Source organism: Clarias gariepinus, chromosome 9, assembly GCF_024256425.1.
Source record: "Clarias gariepinus isolate MV-2021 ecotype Netherlands chromosome 9, CGAR_prim_01v2, whole genome shotgun sequence".
NCBI classification, from domain to species: domain Eukaryota; kingdom Metazoa; phylum Chordata; class Actinopteri; order Siluriformes; family Clariidae; genus Clarias; species Clarias gariepinus.
Genome location: NC_071108.1, coordinates 13,379,847 through 13,402,127, shown reverse-complemented (window position 1 = coordinate 13,402,127; position 22,281 = coordinate 13,379,847). Strand labels below are relative to the sequence as shown.

Here is a 22,281-nt window from a genome sequence, read left to right as displayed (position 1 = left end):
AGGAAGGATATGTCTCTCACTCTAACTAAAACATCTCAATGGGATGAAACTCAGAACACACAGTAGACTATGTGTAGGTTAATTTAGCTGCTACGGTATGAATCCGTTTGTCTTGTTCTCATACTTATATAGTATATGACGATATGAACTGGCAAATTGGCTTTGAACTGTGTGTTTCATTTAATTTCCCGAATTGCTTAGAAGAAAATTGCTGCTTCTGTATTCAGTTCAGTCATTGTTTTACTTCCTGTCTCATCTGCTGGCCTGCTTTAGACACTGCTGATAATGTTTAACAGGAAGTTAGTCATTTGAACACAACAATTATGAAGAACCATCAAAGTGCAAGTGTACTTCTGCCCCTTCCCGTGGCTTGATTTGTGTGCTAGTTCACTTCTTTTTGTCTTAGGTTAAATCGGGGATTAGAAAGTCAATGTCATTAGTGACTGCTGGGAATGGAATTCAATAGAATGGCTATAAAAATAGTAATTCACTGATTGAGCCTTATAACACAAGGTCTTATCATAAACATACAACTATTACACATCCCCTAAGTATCACACTCATTAAAGCTCAGCTTGGCAACATCGTTCATAATAGTTCCCTATTAAATTGAATGTTTGTCTGTAATTTCCACATGTTTGGGCCATTAAAGGAGTTCCAGGGAGGCCAGTGTTTCAGATTTAAAGCAGGCAGTCTGATCGTGGCTCTGGCCTACTGAGAAAGCGTTCTACCGTGACAGTATTTAAGCATTAGTGAATTACTGAGATAAGTGCATTAGCATAGCAAGGGATTATATAAAGAAATAAAGGTAGTTTTTACTGTTCTGTTATTCTGCACAATCACCTTAAACCAACCATCATTCGCCCATAATTCTTCAATCTTATTTGATTTTCTTTCGAAAAACCTTGGCTTTTCCTTGAATTAACCCCAACCAGTACAAAGGACAAAACCAAAACTGATCTTTTTATTTAGATTACGTATACCTTTCAAAAACGAGTTATCTCCACATATAGCATGGAATGATTAAGTGAAAGTGACACACACTGTACCATCATGTCCTCAGGTTTCTATGACGTCAGTCATTGGTCGGGCTTGTGTTGCATGCAAACCGGAGATCGCCTTTTTCTTATGTTACATGGATATTATCATCAAAGCCGATTTGAAAGGAAGGAGGGAGGCTTTGAGCTGCTTGGAGGAGAGTGTCTAAAAATATCAGTTTTTCACTGGGTGGGGAATGCACTCTTACCCCAGGGGGTTGAAGATGCTTTAGAGATTGGATCGGCAGCATCATAAATTACAGTAGGAGAATTACACTCCTCTTAGATGAAACCAGATAGAGCCTGCACCAATCAAGAGACATTGTGTCTGAGTTACCGACTGGTGTTGGCTAGATCACATGAAACGGTCATTATGATCAACTGCCAAGTAGAGAAGGAGGTAAGAGACAATTGAAATAAAAAAAAGAAGGCTTAACAAACAGCTGACCTCAATGCGCTGCTCTAGTCAGAGCAGTTAATTCTCAGAAACACACAGCTAGTTACACAGTAATCTACTAAGAGCTCATGAAAGAGCTTAGCTTGAACAATGCACTTGTGTTCCCACTTTGAGATCTGCTGTGCTCTGAGCATTCTCAGCACAGATCTCAGGTCAGTTCTGTAACGCCTTCCAGCAGAGAATAATCACAACGTGGACAGTTAAGAGATCAGCTGGCCTGAAAATCAGCGTCTGAGGACAAATGATCCTTATTGAGCCTGACCATCTATCAGCCTTACAGACACTTTAACAGAGACTAATCGCTAAAACTGGGCTCCGAAAAAGTACAGGCCTATAAATGGATTTTTTTTTATTATTGTTCCAATTAAGAACAAGAAAGATTTTTCATTAAACAATGAGAAATATGTTTAGCCATTACAAACATTTACAGAGTGGATCAATAGGAAAAAGCAGCAGAGCTCGTTTAAAGGTGTTCTACACAATTTACGAAGATTCGATGTCTGTCTCATTCTCTCTGCACAGCCAACATGGTAGCACTGAGTGCAATAAAATCCCAACTGATTTTGGCTCCAAAGGTCTTCGGTTTAGGACCGACGCCAACCCCATCAATCAGCTGCTGTTAAATACACCTGGCCCAAAACAAAGCCTGCACTCATCACCACTAGAACTGTGTATCCACTGTATTTCTATGATTCTCATGTGCGCACCATAAGGCGCACCGAGCCAGTAAATAAATACTTCATGCACAATGATTAATATAATGTAGAAGTTATTCCTTTATAGAGAACAAATGACAAATATTGCCCTCTAGTGGTGATATATGTTTATTACACAGCAAATAACATGAATTATTTATAACAGGTTCATACAGTACTACCTCATAGAGCAATGGTATTTATATTACAGATGTAAAAAATTAATTCAGTCAAAGAAATAGTTAACCCCTGTGCGCATACACTCCTTATAGTCACTGATGCAAAATATGTGCACTAGTTGAAATTTTGAAATAGTTTTTACTATTAATGATAACATGGTTCGAGGTTGATTATTTTTTTAATATCAGCAACCCAGCAATTTGTCAATTTATTCATTATAGAATGACACATCATACTTTTAAATATTTTAAATAGTCTTTAAAGTTTTTCATGCGGTGGAATGTCCGTTATGTTATTAAAGCTATGAAAAAAAGTAGTTTCTTCATTTCCAGCCTCCTCTGGTTTAGAGAAACAAGAAAGCTGAAAATGCTTAGTATATGGAAGAATAAACTGTGTCTTCCATAGAAGAAATCTTACTGACTGTTACAGCGTGCTTCGCCGTAGGACAGCAGCCAAGGCAGTTATTTCTGCTGGACAGCTTGTGACGAATCTGCTATTTTAATATTATACAGTATGTTGATACCTGTATGTGTACTGCAAGGGAACGTCATATTTCCATTGTTGATAGGGACATCATTTATGTTATGTGATGTGAATATACATGTGCATATCTAACATAGAGAGGGTGTACTGTTGTGTGTACACTGTTATAGCATCCTGTTCCCATACTGACTAATCTGTGAAACAGGAACAACTTTGCCCTTTGCTGTGTTCTCAGCTCCTGATATCTCGCCTCAGATCGTATGAATCATTGTATCCATAACACTCGTACTTTATGAAGTTATTTATTAGCAGGCAGCTCAGAACCATGGGACCTCTTGCATAATTACATTCAACGTTTTCCTTAGTAGAGGACAAAAGTGAATTTCTGTCATAAGTCTATGATTTAAAAAGCGATTAAATGAGTATCCAACTATAAGTCGTTCCTGAAGGTTGGATAGACGTTTTCTCCCTAAATGCATTCCATTCCCTAAGTTCTAGTTTTAAACCACTCATTTTCTCTCTCATGAATAAAAAAAAAAAAAAAAACACCAAGCAGATTCCATTTCCCACTGAGCCATGTAAAAATGTATTTTCTTGCAGGACTCTGAAACTTTATTGAGCTTAATTAGCTAGTTTAGGAGCTGATCCTCTGGGAGAACATTCCTGAACGGTTCTTAGGGAGTGCCAGGCACTCATAATGTCTTTGTTTACCTCTTATAAGTAATAGGGGGGAAAAGAACAAGCCGTTGCTGATAGAAATCCAACCGTTTATATCCCAAAATAATTCTGACGCAATTAAAGCTAGTAACGGTACACAGATTGCAACTGCTCTCCAAAGTCTACTAAAGTGGACTTCATAAAGCTGTATAGTCATTAAATGTTCTTGGATGTTTGTTGTCCTATAAAAAGTATTTGTGTATGAATACAGTCGGGTTCAAACGTTAGTACCCCCTTTTTTATTGTGTGTGTGTGTGTGTGTGTGTGTGTGTGTGTGTGAAATAAAAAAAAAATTAATCTGATTGTATCGGGTCTCAGTATTAGGCAAATATAACCTCAGAACATCTAAGATGTTTTCACCATGCCATTATTTATGTAACAAAAATGAAGCCAAGAAGGAAACAAAAAACATGTGGGCGATACTACTGTAAGTACCCACATGGTTCCATCGTTTGTAGAGGTAATACAAAAACAGTCATGTGCAGGCATATTGGTCTCGTCTTTTGTACAACATTGCTTCAGTTCGTTGCGGTCATTGATTATTCGCTTCAAATGTTTAGGAGTTCATGGTCAACTCAGTAACTGCCAGGTGGCCCAGGTTCTGTGGACAAGCCCAGATCCTCGCCCCTCTAACTGCCCTGCTTGAGAGCGGGTATGAGGTGTTCCTGTCATGGCGCTGGACATTAAGGCCAAACAACTCCACTTTTGTCTCTTTTGTTTAGAGGACATTGTTCCAGTTGCCTGTTTGTTTAGAAGCAGTTTTGCGAAGCTCGGTCACGTTTCCATGTTCTTTATAAACAGAAGCGTTAACACACACCTGAATGCTCAAAAACAACAACCTGCCAAAACGTTCGCTTTTACCTGTTGCTGATCAGTTACATCAGGGGTGATGATTAGCAGCACCTGGCGGCATTTTCAATCCTGTGCAAGCCGTAAGGGGTAGTTAGGATTGTTTTTTCTTTTTGAATGCATTTTTGTTAAACAAATAATGACGTGATTAAATGTTGTTGTTCGTCTGATTAATACTGAGACCCGCTACAATCCATGATGATTTTTTTTATAATGTTTTAATAATAAAAAAAATTATAATAATAAAATAGAGGTACTAAATGTGTACATGACTGCATAAAGATTTTCTTCTCTAATCATGTCATAAATGATTTCCTAATATCCTAATGCTCAAATAGCTAATCTAGAGAAAGTCCCCGTCTGCCCTTAATACTTTCTAGAAAGTCCCATCGAGTTAGCTGGCTAGTGTAATGACACTAAGTGTTGTGTTAAGTCAGTAAGTGAGTGGCTGGTGTTTACAGCCCCATAGGGAGCGGTGTGTGCTTTTGGGGAACCCTGCAGAGGATCAGAGCATCTGGGTGACAGAACAGTCTGGTGGAGGAGAGTGACCCCCGCTGGGTAATGTTTTTATCCATAAGCCCCCTCCTGCCCCACTTGAGCCGAGTGCATACTGAAACAGGACACCACCATGCAGCTCCCTGGACACTGAGCTGTCAGTTATGATCACAATGCTTCCACTCTCTATCATATTAATGCAGCACAGGAGCAGCTCTGGCTGGTCTATAAATATCTCCTGTCATATAGTAATAGTAGGAATTTCGAAAATGTTTGATCCTATGCATGAACTAAAAAAAAAAAACACTCACATAAATATAGATCATAATAACAATTAAGCTTAATGCTTCTCGAACGTGATTGTTCAGTTCAGCAATTTATATTAAGACACTCTTTCTAATATGCTATACAGCAGCTCCTATAGTAACAGCTTAGGATAAGTCTAATATTAACTGCTGTTGTATAAGAGGAGTTAGCACTTCAGGATGTGCAGTTAAAGCAAAAGAATTCATTTTAGGGTGTTAAAGTGTAATCAGCTTTGCAGTATGCTTTTCGTTGGCACCCATTTCGCCACAACACTGCTGATTATTTTCTATATATGAAGTCTTGTATGAATTAAAGATTAGATTTTTTTTTATTATTATTTCTTTCTTTCTTTCTTTCTTTCTTTTTTTTTTTGCGAAATCAGCTTAAGAGTTGAGGTTAAACGGAAAAATTTGCCAGATCACTACAAAATGCATGCATCGGTTTTATCATAACTACCACTAATCATTTTTATGTGACAGTTGTGTGTGTAAAAATAGGCTGTTGAAAGAAATGAACACACACACACAAACACTTACCATTTCTTCTATATAGGCCCAAAGTGACCTTGAGATGATTCATTTGTTTAAGGGGTGTCAGCGACCCTGTTTCCATCTGCTCATTGCACATGCCTTGTTCCTAAACTTGCAAGCATTGAACATTTTTCCCTAGTAACAAGATCAACTCAAAACTTGCTCATAACTTTTCCACTTCCTGTACAATTCCTCTTTTCTAGTAGTTGTATGTAAAAGATGATTGCTTCACTAAAGATGCCTGTTAATCTACAGTTACTCAGAATTTCCAACTATAGTAGTCATACACAAAGAAGTTATTTTAAAATGTGTGATGTTTCAGTTGCTTTGTGAAAAAGAAGTGTTTATAGACATTTATCTTAGAGTTCCTGAAGCTATTTAAGTGAATCGAAATCACGATGTGTGTTTAAATGGACTTGTAAAACACGTATCATTTAAACACCTCAGTTGGAGCAGTCTGATCCGATCCGGCTCAACGGAATGAATTTTCAATTGTGGTGGTGTAGACCTTTAAAAATCTGTTCAATGATAAATATTAGCCATGTACACACTTGATCTGATTATTTGATTATATATCTGTGCATGTCTGCTCCATGACTTGATGGAAATTAAGTTTCCATCCCTGATCAGTAAGCTTCATAAGAACAACTCGCTTCTATCTGTCTTTACTTCAGACTTTCATTTACTGCATCTTTGGCTGAGAAAGAGGCACTAATTGGCTTATATCGCATGTGCAGTAAAGCATTTAACCAATCATAGATGAAATTTAATCTGCTATCCATTATCATGCAAATGAGGACGAGTGCCCTGTTGAGTCTGGTTCCTCTCAGGGTTTCTTCCTATTGCCGTCTCAGGGAGTTTTTCCTTGCCACCGTCACCCTTGGCTTGCTCATCAAGGACCATCTGATCATTTTGATATACACTAGTGCAATTGATTAAAACATTTAATATTACAGTCATAATCATCACAATTAATCACAATTTCAAAAAGAATACTCAGAATAAACATGCAATGGTGAGATAAAGAAAAGCATGACAAACTGGTTAGAGGAAACAGATTATGCAGTTTTATAATATCTCAATAGCTCAAGCACACAACTTTGGTTTTATCCAAACTTTCACCTAGAAGCTTTTTATAATGGAATATTATCCGTGCTAAATGTTCCATTATCACACACAGCCGAGTAACGGCGAGTAATCAAGGGGAAGTCATTCGGGTCAAACTTGGTCATGTGATTAATTTGCGTCTAGATTAATCACAAGCATTACCACTTTAATATTGACAGCTCAAATTTTTTAGATATTTCCCGACACATTTCATATTAATTTTAATAATTTTCTTTTGATTCTCTAAAGCTGCTTTGCGACAATGACCATAGTTAAAGGCTCTATATAAATGTATTAAATGTTTCGTATATATTAAATTTAAAATTAGGAATTTATCAGTAAAGATAAAAAGAAAGATAAAAAGCCCTTACCTAAACCTAAAAAAAGTTTTGTGGTGTCAGTGTTTAGACTGATCAGTGTAAATTCTGATGAAATGCTTTGTGCATGTAAATTAACATATTACTGGGATCAGCGTCCATGTAAACAGTTAAGTTGGTAACTTTAATCAGGATGATTTCAAAATGATTGAGGAAACATAGTTCAAGTAAACATACTGTACTGTAGCTACGACACCTCATTTTTTTATGTATACTAATCTCTAGCCAAATTACATTCAAGTGTAAATGGATTTTAAGTAAAATGAATGAACATGAAATGCAAAAAAAGAAAAAGAAAAAAAAAAGCATTGATCTGTACCTGTGGAAAGTCTGCACATAATAGTGACTGTTGAAATGGCAAAGGAAACCTTGTGCTCGGAGGATTACCAGACATGAACCTAGAGACAGGGTTTGATTATTATTGGCCGTAAATTTCGTAAGTAGAATAGATCTGCTTTTAGAAACCTCACAAGGAGCTATTGAATTTGACTCAGGCTCAGTTTTTTTTGGTAATGGGGTACAGAAACAGCCTCTGTCAAACCTTTCTGCTGCTTACTCTCCCCTCCCATTTTAACTCCATCTCTCGGGTCTTTTTTTTACTCCCTATAATGCCGTACACACACACACACACACACACAGAAGATAAACTCACCTTTCCCCCTCCCTCATCCCCTCGTTGCTTCTCCACTACCACTTTCCCCCTCCTGTCTCTGCTAAGGAGGATGTTGTGGCTGCAAATGGCTTTAATTTGATTGGCTGAATGCTGGGGTCACATGGGAAAAGCCCACCTCCATACATGGACCGAGCGGGGCTTAGAGAAACGGCATGGAGAGGCATGGGCAATACTGGTGTTACACACACACACACACACACACACACAGTCACAGACTCCCTGCCTTAAGCCGAGTGACTGCCACAGATACACACAGTGGGAGAAGTGAGCATGTTGCCAAACATGAGAGTCATGTAGAAGTGGCGAATTTGTGAGTCTTTGGAGGTGAACTGGAGGTACTGATCACTTGTTTTCTAACACTGAGGAGTTATTGAGGGACAGAAATGTCTGAGAGATGCAGTATTTTGAGGACCATCACCGCAGCCTTGTGCTGTTTCTACCAGAAGAACTCGGTCATGAGGGCCAAGGTGAGTGACAAACGCACTCATTCGGACTTTTTAACTGAACACACTGCATTCCATTGTCCTCGATTATTCAGACAGAGTAGATAATGATTTCTAAAATATAACTGTCGTACTAGGACCAACATGTAGTACAGATCTGCCCTGTATTTCCAAACAGACTGGAAGTGAAAGCAGTTACACATCAGGCACGTGAGCTCTTGTCCAGTGTTAGTGCTGCACTCAGAGGAGTGTGAAGATAGAGATGTGAGAAGATATATAGACGTTGTAAAAAGCAGGATATTGGGCTAGTCTTTGCTCAGGCTCTGAAGATCAATTGCAGTATTCATTACAATAAGTGACAGTGTCTGACATCATCTAGTGTATGCCTCCTTGTCATCCACTTACTGGAGAGTGTTGGTGTCTCATCTATCTAACTATCTATCTATCTGGGTATATTTTTGTATGTACTGTATATGTGTGAATGTGTGTATATATACTGTATAGAGTCAGGCAAAAAATGTATACACACTTCAGGAAAAGAAAAACTTGTATAATTATTTTAATACAAAATTTATTGGCATACGTTATATATTGATATATATGATAATATTATTAATATTATATAAATATAATATAGACCATACTATTTTTCTTTTCCTGAGGTGTGTATATATTTTTGTCTCATTCTGTATGTGTGTAGCTGATGACTTGTTCACAGCTGTACAGGCTTTGTGAAAAGTATAGATCATACATGTGTATTATATATATATATATATATATATATAGTGTGTGTGTGTTTGTATAGTGTATGTATAGTTGGACCTCTTTTTGCACCATATGTGAATATACAGACATGATGCTATATATATATATATATATATATCTATATATATAATATTGAATTAGTTTATAAAAAAATGTATTAATGTTTATTCTTTTCACAAAGCTTATAAATGTGAACAAGAAATTGGCTTTGTAGTTCTGTTGAGTGTGTTGAATGAAAGATGAAAGAAGGGTATTTGCTGCTATTCCATTACTGAACCTATTTTTGCACCTTATGTGATTATACAGACATGATGCCACCCTGTAATGTAAGACTGTCCGATTTGTCATGAGGAGGTGAAAAAATAAATTGATTATATATAGCATGAGTTGGGGGGGGGGGGGGTTTACCAGAGGCATTTCAGAGGCAGATAATTGATTACATGTCTAAGTAAGTCTAAGTAAAACCACAATTTCTCCTGAAACACTTTTGTTGTGCCTTTTAGCGGCAATTACTATATTGATGTAACACATTGTTAGAGCCTCGATATCTGGGCTGTCTACCGTATCGAGTTATTCCTGGGACAAAAAATTACAATCCTAGTAAAGAAGTCCTAAAAATCACTGGAACAAAAAGTAGTTGGCTGTTGTTATTGCTAAGTCTGGCCTGGCAGCTAACTGGACCCTGGAAGGACCCTAAAGATCTGCTCCGACATTCCAGCTGATGCTTTTTTTTTTTTTTTTTTGTAAGAAAGATTGTTCCTAAATATAGCACTTCCGACATGTGGTGTGGCAATGGCCTGTTTTTTTCGGGTCAGTGAAAACGAGAGAAACACAGTGGGCAGTGTTCATGTTGGCTGCATGGCTTCTTTATTCTGACTGGACAGCACAGCTGGAAGAGGAATCAGCTCGCTATCCTGCTGGGTGACGATGAAGTTCATTTCTTCCGGGTGACATCAAACGTTTTACCAATACTTTATTTTTGGTGTGAATGTGAGGGCCAGGATACACGTACAGGACAGCTGACACAGAAGGTGATAGCACGGTTTTAAATAAGCAGGCTTAACGGACTGCTATATTAATGTAGAGGGTATGTTAACACGCTGTAATGTCCTTGTCATGCACTGTGAGTGTGAGCTGGCATAGGGATCATGAGTGTGACAGAAGTGTGAGGTCAGCAGATAGGGGACCGTGGGAAGCCCCCTGAGCTGCTGACAAAGCCTGGCGATCTCCCATTTATCATCAAGACCAACTGTGGTTAGCAGCGCAGATCCACTCAGACATCACCTTCTGTATGACGCGGCGTTAGAGGTCTAGATCATTACCACGTGACGCGCATTGTCTGTGTGGTCACTTTCACATGAAAGTCTGGTAACTTATTATGGCACTACATAATCAATAATACCAAACCAATCCAAGTTTTATATGTACGACAGGTTCACTCTTTAGGATATAAATCACGTTTTGAACGAACACTACAGTCCTATTTTAGCTCTGTATTTTTTTTTCATATCGCTGGAACGTTCTTTACTTCTTAGGCAGCCAGGATTGTTTGTCTGTGCCAATCTCTATAGTCATACAACGCTGACTGACTCTGTACTTCATCAGCATGGTCGTCAGTGTTTTATCAGTTACAGCTATGTTTAAAATAACAGGTCATCTACACTGATACATGAGACGCTGAACTGTAAAGTCTCTCCAACTGTACGACAAATGCAGTGTGCAAAGGAAAATACTGTAAAGACTGCATGCTTTGGAGTGATCCAACACAGTTGCCCCAGGCCCCAATTCCCACTCCACACACCCTCCTTAAGAGCTCAGACATGACTGAATTAGACTGATTTAAGAGCAAACTAAGGGCTGGGAGAAGAAATGGCATAGGCTAAAATTCTGGAACGTCAATCCTTGATTTATCTGATGTAAAATATATAACTCACATATTTAAAATCTTGCCTTTCATACTCGTCTTTCATACTTGCCGCATAACGTAGATAAAACGGAAACTGAAACAGACATCATACAAATACAAATAGACAACAAAAATCGAGGCATAATTTGCACGAATGGTGGAATTTAAAAGAGAAAAGAAAAATAGGGAGTCTAATTCAATTGACTTGCGACTCCAGAATAATACACTTCAGCCAAACAATATAGACAGATCTGCCAAATATGGATGTATTAGACAGTCGGAGATATTTTAAATAGAACATGCTGTGCCGTAGATATAAAAAAAAGAAAGAAAGAAAGAAAGAAAAAGAAACACACTCTTGTAATCACTTTAAAAGGGTCATAAATCCTCAGCAGGCATCCACCACCCGCCCATTCTCTGATCTCTCTTCCTCTGTTCCCCTGGGCATTGTGTTGCCTGAGACTGTATAGGGCAGGCATGGACGCAGTGCTGGCCTTTTGGACAAGAAGCAGGCCGGGACAGGGTAAATGGGGTGATATGGATAGAAGCTTGTGGTTTTTGAATCCCAGGGGACTAAAGGCTCAGATGGACCACTTATATATGTGGGGCTCTTAGTTTACTTTAGCTCAGGAAGGGTGAGACTGTACATGAGGGCACATGAGACCTCTACTACTGCTCACTAATTGCCCCGAAAACCTTTGGAGAGACCTGGTATCTTCATCCTATGTTTATCTTTGTGGTCTCACAGGAAGTTGTGAGGGGCAAAGCATGGTACCATGGTGGGAATTCAGCCAGTTGCTTCATATTAAATATATTTAAGGTCATCTATATTTACATGACATCTCATAATACTTTCAACAGCTTTAGAAAAAATATTCTCTCTCTCTCTCTCAGGCTGCAAAGTCCCAAAAGACCCAACAAAAAAACTGTTGCTTATGTACCAACCTGAGCAGCAACCTTGTTTCCCCTCTCGTCCATTTCAAGCACTGAGTATTAGGCATCACTAGTATACTAATCACTGGCCTGATCATCTGTCATTATCTGCACCTGTTTCACTGGTTCATGCCTTACATTAGATGTTTTTATGCTTGAATGATTCATAGGTTACTGTAAAGCTTAACAAATAAAAACATTACTCAGAAACTGGTCAGGTACAGGAAAATAAGAGACAAAACGGGACAAATTATGAGAGCCAAACAAAGTCCTTCAGGAAGCCTGGAGAACTATTCCTCAAGACTGCATCAAAAACACCAGAAAGTCTGGCTCTTTAAAAGCAAAATATTAAGAAATGAAGGGTGGCATAATTTAATCTGACGATTTATCTACCCAAATATAGAATACAGAATTAGTCAGTTAGGTCATTTAGAATTTAATAATTCACTTATAAATCAAAGAGAGGGAAAATCAAACAAGCATCTCTGAATTCACTTACTGACACATCATTGCGTGTATATTTAAATTGTTATTAAAAGCCGAAGCATGCTGGGAATTTAATTGATGCAAAAATACTGCAATAACGTCACAGCTTAAAGAAAGTCACAATGACACGGTCCTGACCTCATACATCCGGGCTTTAGCTATTTTAAAAAGTTTATGGCTTCAGCGCACCTTAAAATGCTTCTGAGTTCACACTCATAACTCTGAGCTATGATGAGATGGCATACGGAAGAATAAATGCTCCTGAGATGCCAGGAAAGCCTACAGCAACTGGCACAAAAATCACATATTTTGCTGTGAAATATATAAAACATGCCAAGTCAGCCTGAAAGCTATGAGAATACATATAAAGTGTAAATTAGTCCATTGCCTTTTATTTTTCTCTTCTTTTATTTAATTATTTAGTTGGATTTTGGGTGTTTCATTTCTTCATCTGCTCCACATTGCCTAATACTGTGATGATTAAAAAGAAAAGAAGGACAAAACAACCACTTTCCAATAAATTCTCCAGCCAATTGAAGACTGTGTGTCGTTTGGTGGCTGTAATTTGCGGCTTGTGGGTTGATGGCTCAGCCCGCTGTTGACTGAATTGTGAGAGAGCACCGCCCGTCTCTTGCTACAATACCAGTGGCATCTAGAGTTATTTTAGTCATGGGCTTGTCGAGCCTATATTTGCTATAAAAAAAATTATAAGCATGGAGATGCTAAGCAAGGAGATCATCTGACTCAAAGGGCAGAGCTGCCAGTTGTTGTGCACGACTTTCTAGAGATGATTAAATCCATGTTTAATTAGATTTACATTATTTATTGTACACTATTACAATTTTACGAAATGTTTTTTTTTTTTTATCTCTAGTGGCTTTGCCCTATTCCCCAGAGTAAATACAGTCAGCTTTCAGAGCCTGATCGTGTAAAACGTTCCAATTAATTCAAAGCCCTTTACACGCAGTGTGCTTTATCTAACAATAACGTGACATCCCTGTTATTCTCACAGAATGTAAATCCAAGGAACACAATACAGCTCTTATCGGGCTTTGCCAATCTAAGCCACCTCTTGTAAATATTTGAATAGGACGATATCACGATAGATGTGCGAGTTTGCATCAGAAACCTGTCTACATCTGTTTGACTCCAAAAGACCACAACAGAGGCAAAACAAGTGAAGTGTCACACCCAGACTTTCTGGTTTGACAGCTGTTTTCAGCACATGCCAATAAATACAAAAAAACATTTAACAAGCCATTGTGCTTCTACTAAACACTCCATCGTCAACCAAAGAACATCACAGTTCAAAAGCCGCCACTTCCTGACTGTTGCGTTACGGTTCTAAACCTTTTATGTGGTCTAGCATGAGGCTCGGGGGCTGTCCACGCTCAAGAGTAAACATGAGTAACGAGTCTCCATTGCTGAGATTGGGATTGGAGTACATCAAGTAAATTTGCATTTCCTTGAAGGGCCTACAAGGAGCTGGGTGAAGGAATGAATGATGGAAGCACGGTGGGGAAAAGGTAGAACGGAAAGAAGGAAGGAAGAGAAGAAAGAATAAGTAAAGAGTAAGAAGAACATGAAGGTAGAGATCCACCTGGGGTCTGTGTGGGTGGAGTTTGCGTTTCCTCCCTCAGTCCAAAGACATGAATATAAATCCCTGCTAATACCCAAATGAGGAAGGGTTCCCTGTTGGGTCTGGTTCGTCCTTCAGGGTTTTCTTCCTATTTCCATCTCAGGATTTTTTTTCCTTGGACAATCTGATCATTTTGATTCATACACATTTTTCACATTTCATACAAATCTCCATAGTTTTCTTTGGATTGTGTACAGCTGCTTTGTGACAATGACAATTGTTAAAAGCGGTATAGAAATAAATTTAAATTGAATTGTATATTGGGCTAATTGGTGTCTCCCAATTTTCCTGTAGTGTGTGTGAGTGAGAGTGTGTGTGCTTGTGTGTCCTGTGATGGATTGGCACCCCATAAACTCCTCCTAGTGCCCCGAGTCTCCTGGGATAGACTCCACACCGTCCACCACCCTATACAGGATACCAATGAGAGTGTGTACAACAGTGCAGGACCAGTCAAAAGTTTGGACACACCATCGAAATCAACGACTCATTTTTTTGTGTGTGATTTATTTACTTTTTAAGTGTACTTTTTACACTTTCAGTGATTTTTTTACTTATTTGTTTATGTACATTTTAGAACAATAATGGACATTTCAAAATTATGTAATTAAGAAACAAAGGCACAAAAACCATTAATTGTTATTTTAAGGCATGATGGTCAGCTGTTCTGAAATAGTTCTTGCAAGAACAGTATTGAACTGAAGACCATCTAGGGAATAAAAGACCAAGACCTTCCTCTGCTGTAGAGGAGAAGTTACCAGTCTTAAAAATCACCAATTAACATGAACGCAGATTAGAGTCGTTATGAAGGCTTTACAGAGCATAAGTAGCAGACGCATCTCAATACCAACTGTTTAAAGGAGATTACTGCATATAAAAGAAATAAAAATCAGGAAAGAACATGTAATTAGAAGGTGTGTCCAAACTTTTGACTGGTAGTGTAGTACAATGGGAATATTTACCCTACAAAAAAAAAAAAAATCATAGTTAGTGAAAAAAATCCTCTAGAATAAATTTTGGACCATGTTCGTATGTTAAGTGGATTAATGAGAGACTCCGAATGCAGCTGCCTTGATAACTGATGCAGTGTCTAATAGGTCAGGTATCTTTAATAAGGTATTGTTTTGTGATAAGCTTCAAAAGCAGCTTACGTGACCGATCTGCACAGTTACTGGCACTGACCAGCAGTCTCTAAGGATAAAGTTCATTAGATCAAAGTACTGTTGAAAAAATAGACCAAACGTTCTAAAACCACACGACCATGTGGAACTAGAAACAAACTCTTGAATTCAGAAAATAGCTTCAAGTCACTTATTCCTCCACAAATCGCTTCCTCTTTCCCTGGGGTTTCTGCCGTCAACGTTTTTACAAGCAGGTTGACTGGATTATGGGACAGCAAAGAATCAGAAATGAAAGCATCTTTGTACGATAACATTCTATTTGGACATGACTCGAGGCCTTCCTGCCTCTAAGTAGCGTTAATGTTTTTGACACACCAACTATTTTTGTGTATGCTTTGTCTAGTTTCGTCAATGACATCACCACGGATGCCTCTCGACTACACAGATACACAACGAGACCCAGCCGAGTAGCAGTTTATCAAGCCATAAAAAACTATTAGAATCGAAAGGGCTAAGGGGACACACTCTTTTAAATGAGCCACGCTAATGAAACAGGCTGCTGGAGAAGATGTGGCTGCGTCTAAGTGTGTGCGTGTGTGTGTAAATAAGCAAGCCGCCCCTCGGTTCATTAAGCGTCTGCTGAAACAAGCGGTCGTTGCCGTATCAGTTTGTGTTTCCACTACACAAAGCTAACAGAGCATACAGCTTCACTTCTAATTTCCTGAAATTCTGCACCAGTTTTATATCCCATATAACACACGGGGTTACGGTAAAATGTGAAGTGGTGGAAAGGCCCTTTCCATATGGCCAGATTTAGCCTGAGGTTAAGGGCTGAAGCACCACCACATGAAGAAGCCGCAGGACATACAACTACAGTGTTGGGCATGAGGCTAGTACTTTTAAGGCTCTGAGGTTGGGTAAGACACATAGCAAGCATTCCAAATGTTCAGCTAACAGGATGAAGAAGCTGGGATGTTTGTTTAAATGTCCTGCAAATTTTTGCCCCCCTGCAGTCAGATCATTGCAATCACTGATCCTGTGGCCTCGCAACTCCAGGGTTAAGGGTTCGAGTCCTGGCTTTGTGTCTGTGTATGGAGTTCGCATGTTCTCCCTATACTTAATGGGTTTCCTCCATGTACTCTGGTTTCCTCCCACTCTCCAACGACATGCAGATTAGGCTAATTAGCATTCCCAAATTGCCCATAGGTGTGTGTGTGCTTGTGTGCCCTGCGATGGAGTGGCTCCCCGTCCAGGGTGTACTCCTCATCGTGCCCACAAGTCTCTTGGGATTGATTCCAGGCTTTCCACAACCCAGTACAGGATAAATGGTATAGAGAGTAAGTGAAAGAATGAATGTAGTTTGTTTGTTTTATGCACAAGAAAGAAAAGAAGAAATTGAGGAAGAACAGACAGTGATGGACGGTGAATTAAAGCCCCTGACCTTTCAGCTTTGATGCTCATTATATCACCATGATGCCATACCTTCACCCCCTTTTTAATCTCAGTGACACCAGGCGATTATAAGTTTATGATTGTGGAAGAGTTTAGAGCCCTTTCCTCTGTGTGTGTGTGTGTGTGTGTGTGTGTGTTATGGCATCCTGTGATGCAACATGAGCAGTAGCTCGCTGGCTCATCTTAGATTTCACTTTTCTTGGTTTGTCGCTGTTGGAGAGAGCTGGCTGGTGGCTCGGTATTGGCAGGTGACCAAATTGAATCGAAGAGAACATGGGGGAAGAAAAATAGAAAGAGAGGAAAGGAATCCCACCCTTCCTGTGTGTGAGCCAGGATTTAGAAGCCAGATCTTCAGGTCTTTTTTGGGGGGGCTTTTTTAAGCCTTTTTAAAAAAGCCTTTTTTAACTACAATTTAAAAAGACTTTTCTGACTACAAGTCTATCTAAAAAAAATAACATATTGTGGAAACCATATTTTTACAGAAGATTTAATTGTATCGCAAAAGTGAAACTCAGAAATTCTACATTCATTACATGTAAAGTGAAATATTTCAAGCCTTTTTAGTATTCATTTCAATTATTACATCTTACAAGTTATAAAAAAAAATCTAAATCAAAACTTAAATCTTAAAATATTAGAATATTTCCTAAGATCGATTAAAAACGCATTTACAATACAGAAATGTTCAACCTCTTTGCACTCAATAGTTGCTTTAGCACGACCGCCGAGTTCTGAGATATATTTTTAACTTATTTAAAAAAAAATTATAATATGGGACCCTTAATGTGTACATAAATAGATATAACTAGACATGAATTTTAAGCACATTCAATAAGTTTTATAACTATACTATCACGTGTATGTGCTACAAATGTGTGTGTGTGTGTGTGTGTGTGTGTGTGTACATATTAAAATAACAAACTAGTAGGTTAACTGGCATGTAGTCTTGTTCTTCAAATATACCAAGGTGTGAATGAAGATGCTAGTTATACCCGGAAAACTAATTCAAATACTATGCTAAGTAAAACATACATTATACTATGGGTACAGGAGGTATACAGTACTGGCGTGTTTGGATTAAGCACTGGATAAAAAGCAGTGTGTGTTTTCCAGGTCTGAAAGGAAAGCGAGTCTTTCACGCTTGTTTAACCACAAAGGATAAGGAAACTCAGAAATGTTTCTATTGTTGTAACTCTACAGGTTAGATCTTGCCCACGCGTGGACGTTGTGTACGTGGGTGAGATTTTCTATTTGACTGTCTGGTATAAATGATTACCCAATACGATTGTTACCAAATAACAAGTCACCTAATTCATTAAAACACTTAAATGAATATGCACTCAAGTATGGTTTTGCCAGTAGAATTCACTAATGTAATGTTTTCTACAGACCAAGAAAAGGAGTTTTATCTGCTCTGGAAACATCAGAATTTTTAAACTATATATTATACTATAAAAAAGCTAATTCCCCACTCAGGTTAATTACTCAGCTCACTACTGGTTTCTTCTAAATGAAACTTTGACAGAAAAGTGTGAGTCATACAGAAGAACAGGAATAAGCAGGGTTTTTGTGTGTGTGTGTGTGTGTGCGTGCACATACAGGTAAGGGTAGGGCACGCTCCAGAGCCTATCAGTTTAGGGTACAGAAAAAAGGGAGGGAACGTTGAGTCATGGAAATCACCAGCAGATTCATCAGTAAAGCAGGTTCATACTGAGAGTGACAGTGGCACGGTTACAAAAACAAAAACAAAAAAAGCCTGAACTAAGGGAGGGAGTTAAGTGTGAAGGTTGCTCCGTGGCACAACCACACATGTGGTGTGTATGGTCCAGTCATGGATTTGAGGACACTCAAAGACCTTGTTGTTCCTATTTATGTGCAGTTCTCCAGGGACAAGCATATCATTGATGGAACTCAGGAGAAGATCCGCAGGGAGCTGGAGGAAGAGCTGAAACAGTCTGGCGAGGAGCCGCGCAGCCACGCGTGGTACCATGGCGCCATTCCAAGACAGGTAAACTCACACACACAAAGATGAGGCGAATGCAGGGTCGACCTTTACACGTGTTTTTTGACTTTGTGCTGAAATTGTAGGAGTAATTTAACTAGGGGAGATCAGAGCTTCATATCAGTATTGTTGAAAGGTACTGTAGCACTCACTTTTCTGCCACTTTAGCTGAGCTCAGCTAAACGTATTTTGCTGTTTGTGTGAAGTGAGACATGTCTGATCTCAGTCAGAGGATCATTCAGTATCTTTGTGAAACACGATAATGAAATGTTTGCCCAAGCTCATCCTTGGGACAAGGTTAGTCCAGCAATAATCTGTGGCACCGACACTATGACGTTGGTTATGCTTCAATCATGCTGATAATTTTAGTACACCTATAGTACATTGACGTGAGTGGCCAGTGTTTGGTTCATGTTGTCACAAGATTATTTCAGAGTTACGCTAGTAACAGAAGTTTGTATTGTCTACTCAGTTCATAGGAGACAAACCTGCTTAGAACTGGAAGAGTCACATTTAAAATGGAAAGAGCACACATGTTCGAAGTGCAAACATGTTCGGAACAGCATGTCCTTTAAACCTAGTGAAGCGAATATTATTCCACCTAATATGCATTTTAAAGTATTTTTTTAACTTAGACTTAAATCTACTGTAGATGCTGTTTAAACATCACTGTGTGTCCACTAGAGACTTAAATCCAACCATGCATCAATTGCAGCAGCAGTCTGGCAGCATGTTTCACTACCACATTCAGTCATTCAGCGTTTTCATTAGAGTCAGTTTATAATCTCACTGTATACCACAGCACTGTTGAATTCTCTAATCTGATTGGTCAAATATACAGTAGCAGTGCAACTCTGATAGGTGCGAAGCAAATCACAGCAGTAAATTAATCTTCTTGGAATTCTAATACAGGATTTTTTTTCTTTATTTAAAAAAATTAGGATTTTGGAACTTGGAAATAAAATCTTTAGTTTTTGCCTCACTACATTTCTGCATGGTGTTGCATTACACAACCACGGTGGTGCATAGTGAGACTTTTTACCTATAATATATGAAGGTTACTGTGAGTTAATCCAAGCTCAGTAGTTTTGACACTTAAGTGAATTTGAAGATAAGTACTTTTTTTTTACCTTTACTCAAGTATACATGTAAATGCAGGACTTCTGCTTTTACTTAAATAATATTTTACCTAGGGTATTTAACCCTACTGGATCAGGTTATGGATTATTCATATGGTGACCAATAATCTAAACCATAGGATGTGTTCACATTTCAAGCCACATTGTTTAATGATAATTTTCGATCAAATTGAATTTGCATGTCTTGACGGTTTACATTCATAATTATAAATGACTTTTTTGGGATGCGTCTGTCCTCTAAAACAGCACGCTTGTGCATATTGGTGCATTTTTGACTGTTTCATCCTATTTAAAACACATAGTGAGTTTTGTGCAACCACTCAAAAAGTCGCATGAATTCTGATTCTGACTACTCTCGTTCAGGTCATTCAATGTGTATCGGCTTTATATCAGATCTAGGACCAGACATGAAAATGACCCAGATCCGATCTGAAACCAACAGTTTTTTTGCATTCACATAGCCCTTAAAAGTCAGATTTGTGTCACATTAGGGTTAAAAAAATCTGACTGGTGATGTGAACATACCCATAGATCATGTTTAGCCACGACAGCTAGGCAGCCTTAAACTGAAACAAGTCAGACCTGCTCAACTGAAGGCGATTAAACAAATGACACATGAGCAGAAAGGGAGGCCAATCACTGATTGATTCTGACACCATTTGTAAAGAGAGAGAAAAAAAACCCCAGCAGTTTCAGTTTTTGTGATCGATTTTGCTTGTTGTCAGGAATGTGCAGAAAGTGTGGGATGATGTGGGTTGTTGGAAGGGATGATAAAAGCTTAATACTGGAGAGGAAACAAGGTTTATGATAGCACTGGGCAAGTATTAACCTGTAGTACAAGTCACCCTGGAAAAGTGAACTAACTAGTGTAGTGTAAATAAATCTGTTCAACCAAACAGGTTGCTTCCTTTGATAGACACTTAACAGTGATGCAAACAGAGTGAGTCAAACTGCAATTCTTCAACAAAAACACTATTATACAACGTCGAAAAACTACTATTTAGACAATGCATACAGTGTGTACAACTTTCCCCCTAATTCTAGCATATGAGCTGTAATTATCATGATTATTACCTGCAAGTTCATTTCAGACACGGAGCTGCTGTTCATAACTAAGTTTAACTAAGTTCAGTCCAAAAGAATGGAATAATAATAATAATAATAATAGTAATAATAATAATCTTAATCGAGTCTTAATCGAATAATAATAATAATAATAACAATAAAAATAATAATCTTAATCGAGTCTTAATCGAATAATAATAATCAAGTCTTAATCGAATAATAATAATAATAAAAATAGAATTTAAATCACTTCTCAATTTTCTGCTTTCTTGATTTCCCACAGAATACATATTAATTATGCATAAAACTTGATATATGTAGTCAAAATGTGGTTAAACAGCCATCAAATCTATTATACATATTAGTGTTTCCTCTAGAACATTTTTTAGGTCGGGTGGCAAGAGGATGATGGAGGTTTTGAAAGCACATGCTAACTTTTTTGGTTATTTATTTCTCGCACAACACAAGACTTTTGGCTGGTAATTTTCATTTCCCGTATTCTTACAGTATACTACAGAGTGGTGCTGATCTGGAGAGGCCAAGTCTATGAATATATTAATCACACCCTGCACCACTCGGTACTGAGGAGAGTAAGTTCAGCGAGGTAGCTAATTAGAGCGCTATCCTAGCAAAACTTCTCCTGTACACACGGTCAACTCTAATCTACCAAAACAAAAAGGAAGTGCCTCCTTCTGATGTTATTTGGTATTACACTGTAGCTACAGACCTTTGTTACAATATAATGGATGGTATAGGATTTAAAAAAAAATGTCCTGTTGTGTGGCATGGCAGCCAGCCAAGTCCGTACTACCATAGGGGAAATGCTGCAGTGTATTATTGTTCATGATTGGACAGTTACTGTACACATTCTAATATCCTGAATCACTGAATAGCACAGTAAAATATTTTGTATCACATATTTTAGCAAGCAGCTTGTTAGAAAATTGGAGTCAGAGTGCAGAAACAGCCATGATACAGCACGCCTGCTAAATAATAGGGCTCAAACCCACAACCTTCTGATAAGTACTGTAACACTGAGCTTTAACCATTGACCATCCCGCTGGGGCTCGAACCCACAACCTTCTGATAAGTACTGTAACAATGAGTCTTAACCATTGACCATCCCGCTGGGGCTCGAACCCACAACCTTCTGATAAGTAACACTGAGCTTTAACCATTGACCATCCCACTCTCCCAAGGATAAAAAAAAAATGTGGAAACTGTAGTTTCACATTAGAGTTATTACCAACTCACTTACAGTACTCATCTTCTATCACGCTTTATCCTGGATACAGGGGCCTGGAGCCTATACCAGGATACTTAGGGCATGATGCGGGGTACACCCTGGATGGGTTGCCAATCCAACGCAGTGTACATACACAAACACTCACATGCTAATTCACACACTACGGGCTAATCTGCATGTC

General features: G+C 38.4%; 1 protein-coding gene across 6 annotated transcripts in view; it reads left to right on the top strand.

Annotated features, from left to right (window-relative positions):
* Nucleotides 1-22,281, top strand: part of bcar3 (BCAR3 adaptor protein, NSP family member) — a 72,603-nt gene that overhangs the window by 44,448 nt on the left and 5,874 nt on the right. For 5 of the 6 annotated variants that reach the window (XM_053503880.1, XM_053503882.1, XM_053503881.1 and 2 more), the window contains one exon: nt 18,528-18,656. In XM_053503880.1, coding sequence (XP_053359855.1) covers nt 18,528-18,656 — 129 coding nt within the window. Of the gene's footprint in view, nt 1-8,095; nt 8,374-18,527; nt 18,657-22,281 lie in introns of those variants that run through there. The other variant, XM_053503883.1, reaches the window with a different exon arrangement.